The 9,656-nt window shown below is 39.0% G+C and overlaps 1 protein-coding gene across 3 annotated transcripts; it reads right to left on the bottom strand.

Annotated features, from left to right (window-relative positions):
- Positions 1 to 471: 471 nt before the first annotated feature.
- On the bottom strand, positions 472 to 9,476 carry LOC147226240 (ferric reductase 1-like). 3 transcript variants are annotated; one of them, XM_086160505.1, is made up of 15 exons: positions 9,217 to 9,476; positions 8,880 to 9,016; positions 7,496 to 7,593; positions 7,264 to 7,351; positions 6,689 to 6,886; positions 5,741 to 5,842; positions 5,499 to 5,646; positions 4,350 to 4,457; positions 2,639 to 2,754; positions 2,290 to 2,376; positions 1,979 to 2,070; positions 1,598 to 1,656; positions 1,240 to 1,383; positions 782 to 801; positions 472 to 695 (listed from the first exon to the last, which is right to left on the bottom strand). In XM_086160505.1, the coding sequence occupies exons 1-15, from the start codon at positions 9,461 to 9,463 to the stop codon at positions 594 to 596; spliced, it is 1,746 nt and encodes a 581-aa protein (XP_086016631.1). In that variant the 5' UTR covers positions 9,464 to 9,476; the 3' UTR covers positions 472 to 593. The 3 variants fall into 3 exon arrangements, with proteins under 3 accessions (XP_086016631.1, XP_086016630.1, XP_086016629.1); XM_086160504.1 differs by having other exon boundaries at positions 6,689 to 6,883; positions 7,264 to 7,417; XM_086160503.1 differs by having other exon boundaries at positions 7,264 to 7,417.
- Positions 9,477 to 9,656: the final 180 nt, after the last annotated feature.

Below are 9,656 nucleotides of genomic sequence, written 5' to 3' on the forward strand. Positions count from 1 at the left end.
TTGATGTGTAAAAGGTTGGATGTTTTCACACAATTTAAACCTTTAGCCTGTCTGCCCCCGAAATTGTAATTTTAATATTGAGTGATAAAAGTAAAAGTTCACTGATTTCAGATATACCATGCATCATTGATCATAAATGAGTTTAATTTTTCAGGACATTAATAGAATCTCTTATTATCAGTACTAAACACCGGTTATTACCATGTGAAAATTGAGTTTTCAGGATAATTCATTTTGAAAATACAATGATTTCGGTTTGTGTGATACATCTGTTCGTGGAATTTATGTAACATGACGATGACCTGGCGGTGAAGCTTCCTGTTTGAAATGCGTTAACCGACCAGCTGCCTCAGATTATTTGTTTTATGACGGGCGTACATGATTTGCAGGAAAGTGCATGAAAATCATTGTGCATTGGTTCAGTCTTTGAAAAGACAAACACAGAATTTTCAAATTAAGAAAAGTTAGAAAGAGAGATAAAACATTTAATTTGTTTTGAAATCCAATAAGCATTCATAGTGTTACTTTACTATGTTTTAATGTACATTCTTATGATATAATAAGTAATGCAGCTGGAAGTATTGATTGTTTTCTTATTGTTCCACATATGAGATTCCAATTCCAGTCAACAGTGATACCAAAAAGGCAAAGTTTCCCACAAAGAAAAGCGACACCAGCAGAACACCGCTTGTCCTCTGTCTCAATGAAAAAAAAACAATCAGCATAAGAGGAATAAAACATAATTGTTGTTTTTGTGTTTTGTTTTTTTTTTGTTACTTACAGTTGTGGATTCGGAAGCATCTGAAACCCATAGATAATGAAAAAATCAGCATTGGGTTTTTTTTTTTTTTTCCTGGACTGAGTTATTGTCAAACATTTCCAGATGTACATGTGCGGATGCACAGCATAGGTGTCAGTATGTAATTTTTGTGAGTATTGAAAACAAACCCATCTTAAAGCACATCTGAATTTGGAATCAGAGCATTTTAAGAGAAGCATGAACGTAGTAACATAACACAAAAAAAATTAGTATTTCTGAAGTAAATACCAGTCTAAACATCATACTGCCATTCAAGGTTAAATTTAAGGTAGATAAAGTCTATGCCCTCACTTTAATGTCCTCTGAAGTCATGTAATAATTGCTTGATAATGTGAATGAATTACATGGAAACTCAATAAGCAATCAAAAATTCACAAATTATCATTTGCATCACTTTTAGAACGTAAATAACTATTTACCTGTCCGATGAAGTGTGCACCTGGAGTATACATCCAGCAAGATGTAGAAGAGAGCCTCCCAGCCGACCAAAGCACCCATCACTTTCACCAGCCACTGTTCTAAAGTGCTGTCAATCAACTTTAGGCCTGTAAATATGGCTGCAACTGTATAAAAACACATAAGCAGCTTAGGGAGGATTGTGGAGACTACATATATATATATATATATATATATATATATATATATATATGTACAAAATATTTTTCAATACGCAGATATATTTAAAAAATATATGCATGTATATTTGTCTTTATTACATTTTCTCAACAAAGCATATCTAATGAGAGCCCTCAGCCTTGTATCAATTTAAAAGCTTACCAGCCAGAACTTTTATTGCTGCTGCATTCAAAGCATGAGACCACTTGAACAGAAACCTCCTGTCGAAAAGAAAATTGTAACTTAAAAAGTAAAGGAGTGTGAGTTTTTTTAGCTTGGGTGTGCTTCAAAACACTGAAACACATGGCAATGAAAGCAATGAATCTAATTGGAAAGTTTAAAGCATTTCAAGCACTATTTTTAATTCCATTGGGGTTGTTGGACCTATCTTTCAGTGAGGCTGAAGCAATGATGCATCTTTATAACATTAATTTAAGTTTATTTACTCTTGTTTAAGATGTCTTTGTTTCACTGCTGCCTCATTTCGAACAACACTCCTACAATGTGCAATAATAACAAAAAAAGACCCTGCAGTGTACTTACTGTGGATGTTGTGGTCCACAGCGCAGCAAGGCCAGGAACAACTGAATTACAGACAGAATCATGACCAGGCATCCAAGCACAGGATGGGCCCCCTGCATTTGAAAACAGGGTCACATGTCATACACCTCACCATGAGGGGTGTTTAACAAGGTGTGTGTTATCATTCTTCTTTTCCTCTAGCGTGCAGGGATGCTGTTTTGCACAGTGTCCATTCAGTAGGACACTGAAGGAGGGACCCCCTCCCCCCACAACATAAAAATATGAATTTAATTATAGATATTACACAGAAGCAGGTATCCTGGTATACTGACCCCGGACCAACCCTTGACTTGAGTGAAGGGCAGGATGAAGGCGACCACCGTGGCTGTAACTGTCAAACTCATCAATGCAACATGGACCTGAGGAGGTGCACACAGAGCAGTGGTGAATTTGTAGTTCTAGTTTTGCTAGATAGAGGGCACGCCTGGACCAGATATGTTACAGTCTGAGATACAAGTAATTGGAGGGATGGAACTCTGGCATTTCCCCAGGGGTGTATGTGATTTTTTTTCTCAAGTTTATGACAACAGAAATCACAGTAAAACATTACCTGAAAGGGAATTATATTAGAAAATAAATAAATATAGTTCCTCTCTGCATGCATGGTCTTTGACTTCTTACCACAAACCACATGTCTTTGCCAAATATAGTCCGCCCCTTGGCTATTCCTCTCACATATCTGGCTGTCATCATTCCGAGTGATCCTGTGGTCATCCAGGCTATCAGCATCAGCGCTCCTGGAATTCAAGTCAGTATGTGAATGCAACCCTGCTGGAAATTCATTCTGTAATTTGTGGAAAAGTAGTTCGAATGACTTCAACCGTTTGCATGCACCGCAGTGAAAAGGCAACATGAGTTCATGAATTTAGAAAATGATAACATTTAGGTTAAAGATAATTAAATGAAAATCAAAGAGTTGGCAAGACAATACACCAACGCATTATATTTTGATATTCTTTTGACATTACATTTACATTACACTCATTTGGTAGACACTTTTATCCAAAGCGACTTACAAAAAGTGCAATTCAGAGTTTTTGATTGTTTCTGTGTGTGTGTGTGTGTGGCTGATACATTAGATGCTTTCCCTTCAGGAAACTATTATGTAGTTCCATATTTTGAAAGCCTAATTTTTGAACATATTTTGAAGCATATTTTGTGAACGCTGTGAATGTTTCATCTGCAGCTGCCTTGGAGTGTCGAAAGCTCATGCCACATACCGACCTTTCAAGTGCCAGGACTTGAGTACCTTAACACAGATCAGGTAGCAGACCATTGTACCAAAAGCTTACGTCTGTAGACGTAAGCTAATGCAGAGTCTAGAATCCTGCTGCATGAATGTTCACACTTGGCAAATTGTGTCTTTTTTCAGGATTGAAAAAAAAAAATCCTATGTGTCTCCATTATGCAGGATCTCCTTGAAAAAAATATTGTCTTTTATAATCAAAAAGGGGCAAGGCAAAGTTTCAACAGTTAGGAATGTAGTTGGGAGTGTGTGCCAAAGTTTGTGTTGATGTTGCGATACTGGTTTTGTCAAGCCTTCATATGTACATTCCAGATTTGTGCAAATTTTTATATTAACTGAACCTCCTGGATATAAGATTATTCTTAACAAATAATTGTTTTAAGGTGAAATTCCATATCTAGCATTAATCCATTTACACATTCAATTTCCCTTCCGACGTTTGTGCTTGGTGATATAATACACTCACATGAGTTTGAATACACTAAAAGGATGAAATTACAAAATAATACAAGTTTTTTTTTCAAATAATCCTAGTGTATGCTTTTCCACATGTGTGGATAATATCATATATTAACTATAAAGTAGCACAGCATGGTGACAGTTCGATTGTTACAGAGGGCCTTTCTGTGTGGAAATGCATGTTCTCCCGGTTTTCCTCCCACAATTCCAAAGAACATACAGAAGGTTTCGAGATCCGAAATTGCCCAGATGTGCAAACGAGAGTCCTGTGATCGACTGGCATACGCTCCACGGTAACAGTTCTTGCCCAACGACAGCTGGGATAGGCTCCAGTATAATAAATATAATGCTAATGAATGAAAAATGAATGAATAACACAGGGTGTAGTGTTGGAATGCATCCCTTGCTTCTTGAATAGCACTCCAAAAAATTGAACATATTACACAAACTACTTCAAATCTGAATCTTGCCCAAAAAATATTATTATTATTTTCATTCACAGTGCATTTATCCTTTCCTGGATCTGGACCAGAGTTGAAGAACCCAGTGATACCACAGTATTGATCCTCAGAAAATCTGTGACTCCACTTGGTGTTAGTGCAGCTACCACTGCCGGAAGGATCTCACCGTGTGTTTTGATGATCTGAGACTGCCCCATTGTCCCGACAAGCTGTGGCCTGGACAAGTCTACTTTGTCACGACTGGTGAAAGTGGCTGTGTGGAACTTGATTTGTCCTGGAGAAGGGAAAATCAAAAGAGATGAATTGACAAAAGTGATGCACTGACCAAGATGAATGCTAATATGCTTATACTGTCCAAGGAACTAGCTCAAACAACTAAGGTTCAAGGGTTTTGCCTGCTGTAAGAATCTTAACATGGGTTTTATGGTACTGGAAAAGACACACAATAGTATATCAAGGGGGCTGCTGTGAGAGGAGGGGGGGAGGTCATTCTTATGGCCCTTCTGGTTGCTGTGTAATGGCTGTCAAGAGTCAGTGGGTTTCAAAGAGTCCAGGGGCCATGTTGACAAGAGCAGGTCAGACAAAGGACAAGAGTTAACCATGTGGATCAGTGTCGCGTCAGCAATGACGGCAAAATTGCACTGGAATTTTCCAGCGAGAAGTAGCTTTGAAAGCAAATCTCTCAGTTTAGCTGTCGGTCCAAAGACAAGAGGGGATGAAATCACTGTCCTTGGTGTTGCACCGATAAGCTCAGAGATTGGCCGGGAAACTCTTGGTACAACCACTGTTCATTCAAAGTTAAAGAGTGTCAGCTGAGGTTAAGAAATCTAATAGATTTGTCTGCCAGGCAGCTCCCATTGGAAGCATTACAGTCCAATCCAATTAGCAGGAGCCTCCAGGTTTCACGTCGAACACAGTTGAGGGATTGTATATTGTGTCCGTCATGGGAATACCATGAAGAGCTGGAGTGTGCCACCAGGGACAAGGATGTTTAAGCAGATCTATTCAGCATCGCATTATAACCTGCCTCCAGATAAGCAGATGACAATGGATAGGTAAACTTATACCATTTGGTTTCAAACCACCAAAAGGATGATTATCCACAAATAACTTAAAGAAAAGTGAAAAATAACAATAAGGTTTGACTACATTCACAGAAAACCCTGATGATTTCAGACAAAGCTTATCTTTTTACACAATTAAGTGCAAATGATAACTTTCTTGCATCATACCACTTTTCCAAACTTTGAAAAACATACCAAAACTACAAGAGAAATTAATACTTCTGTCTTCCATGATTACAGAAAACTCTTACCGTTGCTGCTGCTGGGTCCATGGGCAAACATTAAATGGTAGCTTTTGTCAGAGCCAGCAGTCCTCTGGATGGAAATTGGGTTTGAGGAGGTGAAGGAACAGCTGATCACTCCATTTTGAAATGTTGCTCTGACATCAGAAACATTCCCCTGTTTGAGAGAGAACTTCAATGTGAATCTACTCGCGAAATCCTCCAGGACTTTTTTGAAAAAATAATTAGTGACATAAGAGTATTTCCAGTACCAGGGGGAGGGATCGTGGAATGGTCCGTCCAGTTGAAAAGGCATGTTGCAAAGACACAAGGCCATCACTCGATAAGCTACAAATGTAAATGTCATCATTTCCCTGAGAAGGAACAGAGTTGATAGAAGAAAGTAGTGGGATGCAGTGTTTGGTTGAAGAAAAAGAACGTGGTCAAAGGCGACAAAGGATTTTTCAGATATTTTTTAAATTTTTGGTTTTTATTATTATTATTGCTACAGTTTATCTGGACTTTTTTGATGACTGGATTTTGGTGTTGATTATTTCCAATTGTACACAACCTTGAACTTTTTTGTCTTATGTGGAGTAATTTATTAACTATCTATACCTCTTATACTGCTCACAAGATCACTGGATCACAATTGCAAGAGGTAACATACATTTGCATAAACATTGGAGCCAAGTGGCATTGTTATTTGCAACAGACAATGGATGGTGGAATGCAGTCCTGGCAATATAATCACAAAATGCAAAGTCATTTCAGTGCTGAGATAGCATAAATATATACCAGTACTTTTGACTTTGGCTTTCAAAAGGGTGTACTGTTTAATCCAAAAAAAAAAAAACCTTAATTGTCTTTCCTGTAGAGTGAATTGAATTCGATGTTGAAATGAACCAGTTCCATGCAGTTACAGATGAGGCAGTGTAATTAAACTGGTAAATGTATTCTTGATTTTTTTTTTTTTAATGAGGGCCATTATTACTGTAAAGGCTAAGTCAAGTTAACAGTAATTTTGTGAACATCCCGAGTGTCTGAGTCAAAGCAGTCTTATGATGCAATGCAGACGTAGCACTCATATATTTTCAAAGTTAAAGATGTCTTTGGATGGATGAGTCTCATTCAAGGGGCAATGGAAATTGGCAAACTAGCATTACCATTAGTTCTAAATGTCAATATATTGCTCAATGGCGGACTGATTTTTACATTACCATTATCCGATCATCTGAGAACCCAAAGGAGATGTATCCATCTGAGGGACCAGTCAATTCAAACTGGAAGGCACCATTATTAGTGGACAGCATCACAACTGCCATGAAGTAGCAGTTTGTGCTGAATTCAGGGTCACAGTTTGGAGGCTGACTGAAACATAACTTGGTGACCCCACAGCCCAGTCTAGAGATATCCTGCTGTTGGATGAAATCCAACAATGAAAAATATTGTAAGTCCAATGAACAAAAATACAAATGTTACATTAATACATTATAATATTTCTCCCATGCTGCGTTCACATTACACTACACACACTACTCAAAAAACTCATACCATTTTAATGTACAAAGGAGGATGTGCACTTCATCAAATGCAACCAGTCAAATAACAGATTTCCTTAAATCCATCTGCTTGACAATGTAAATGACATGTCAATCACATGTAGGCACAACAGTTTTTAGGGATCAAGTTTTCTGTATGTGTAGATTTAAGTGCTGTGATGGTCTATATCCCCCTCAGCTGACTTGTTGATTGAACTGATACGCCAGCTACTTATATTTCTAATATTACTCACGGCAGGTGGTGCAGGTTGGTGTGTTGTTGTTTCCACTTTTGCTGTTGGTGACATGGCGGAACTGGAATCTCCAGAATTGTCATCATTACTGAAGTTCAAGGCAGGGCTTGTTACGTTAACCCAGAATGTTCTATAATCCTGCACAAAGGTTGCACTACAGGGACACCATATTGAATTTTTATGGACCAATGTAGACGCGACAACAGCATTCAATACTTTCATTCAGACTTACTGGAAAATAATGCGGTTCGTATATCTCTGAGCTTCTGATGTCCATAGTATCCGAACCGAGGTCTTTGCAGATTTAGAAGTATGAGATACGGTGGATTTCTGGACCAACACACAGCATATAAATATATAGACACGCAAAAACACCGGTGGCATTGTGCTGCAACACACCATTCTTTCTCCATCTAACCCTATTCTCTGCATCCTCTGCTCTCACACCAACTAACATCTTGTCCTCTTTCGCTCCATCCATACACTTAGTCCTCCTGCCTAGCATATCTGACCTCAGTGTCACTTTACCAATATATTCATTATTTCTTCTGTACATTTCCAAAGCATCTCTGACTATCTCCAAAGCTTCTAACATGTGCTGTCCCTCTGATAGTCCTTCTTCTCCTCCTAATTCCTATTTGATGACTGGTGGGAAGGAAGATGAAGAGGACAGAGGCAGTGCAGAGGATGACATGGTGAAGGAGCATCGTGTAATTTTCAGGGAGGAGTTCAGACAGGTTCTGGGTATTAAGGAGGTACATAAAGGGTATACGATGACTTGTACACTAGGTTGGATGTAAGCATGGAAAAAAAATGAATCATACAGGTTGGCCAAGCAGAGTGAAAGAGATGGGAAGGACGTGCAACAGTTTAGAGAGATTTTGGATAGAGAGGGAAATGTATTGACAAGTGTCAGAAATGTAATGGGTTAGTGGAGAGATTAATTAAAGAAGTGATGAAAAAGGAAAATGAGACAGAACAAAGAATAGTGGGTAGACCATGGTGGAACCCACAGTAGTAGATATTTGTGAAGGTAAAGTTAGGATTGGATAAGAGGATTATAACTGGAAAAGCTGTTGGTCATGATGATATGGCTGTGGAGGTATGGAAGTTTCTACGAGAGGTGACAGTAGAGGTTTTGACTCAAAAGGATCTTACATACCTAAGTGAAATGGTCAGGTTACAGAGATAAAAAGGTGGGGGATTTTAAGAACTCAGAGTCAATAATCAAGCCCATTTCCTCACCAAAGGAGATGAAGAAATGCATGTAAGCAGGTCATAATAAAGAGAAAAACTGTCAGGATTAATGTTGGATAACATAGTATCTGCAAGAATGAAAGGAAAGTTATAAAAATGATGGCAAACCAGCAATGGTGCTGCCCCCTTGAGTTTAGAGGCACAGGAGGCAGAGCTGGAGGTAGCAGAGATAAAAATGTAGAGGTTCACTTTGGGAGCGACCACACATTTTAATAATATGGCGGAGAAATTTCCAGCAACATTTGAGGCTCAACATCACTCATGGAACCTATCCAGCATATCAAACCCAAATCATAAGACTTATTTATTTTCTATAACATTTGTCCACGTATAATTGTGTTGCTAAGTAGTCAACTGACCGATCTGTCGCTGCATTTAATGAGCTGTGCTCCCTCCGTTGTCAGTGAAAAGGAACCTACAGGAGCCCTCTCTCCGATTTGTCTGGCCTGCAACAGGAAACCTCTGAATGGCATGGAATCTGGTCCCTGAAGGTGGACTGCCGAAAGAAAACAAAGAGCACACCTTCAACCATTGTTATATTGTTATCCAGAATCATGCAAGAGATGGTGCTGGGTTTGTTCAGCCAGAAAGTCTCTTCATATAGTTTTGTGTTATCTACTAAATTGAAAACCATACAGTAGTAAATTTATGATAATTGTCATAATAGCAACAGGTCAAAATGACACAATTCCTTACCTGTGACCGCCTCTCCGAGCCTAAAACTGCTGCGGTCAGTGCTGATGCTGAAAGGTGAAGGGTCTCTCTGTGGGTTCAACCCAGAGTGGTGTGGTCGTAGGTCCTCACAGCTCTCCGTTACTTGACCTGAACTGTAGGTCTGAACTACTGGAGCCACACACGCCAGCAACAAAATAGCAAGGTCCATCATGTACAGTTTCCCCTTACAAATACAGCTTTTCCAAAACAAGTACAAAAATGCTGCCATTCAGCTGAATGGAGCACAGGTGTGTTTATGGAAACAATGGCTGGGTGGAGAAAGTTTGGGGGAGGATGAATGGAGCATGGGAGGAGCACAGATAGATGGAAGTTGGAATATTAGTATGCGTGTGTGTTTGCGTGTAAAAAAAAAAGGGAGTGAGAGAGAGAGAGGGAGAGAGCCCATGGGGATAGCTTGTTTG

The sequence above is a fragment of the Fistularia commersonii genome, chromosome 15 (assembly GCF_037954325.1).
Source record: "Fistularia commersonii isolate RoL2024-O1a breed Wild chromosome 15, RoL_Fcom_v1.0, whole genome shotgun sequence".
NCBI classification, from domain to species: domain Eukaryota; kingdom Metazoa; phylum Chordata; class Actinopteri; order Syngnathiformes; family Fistulariidae; genus Fistularia; species Fistularia commersonii.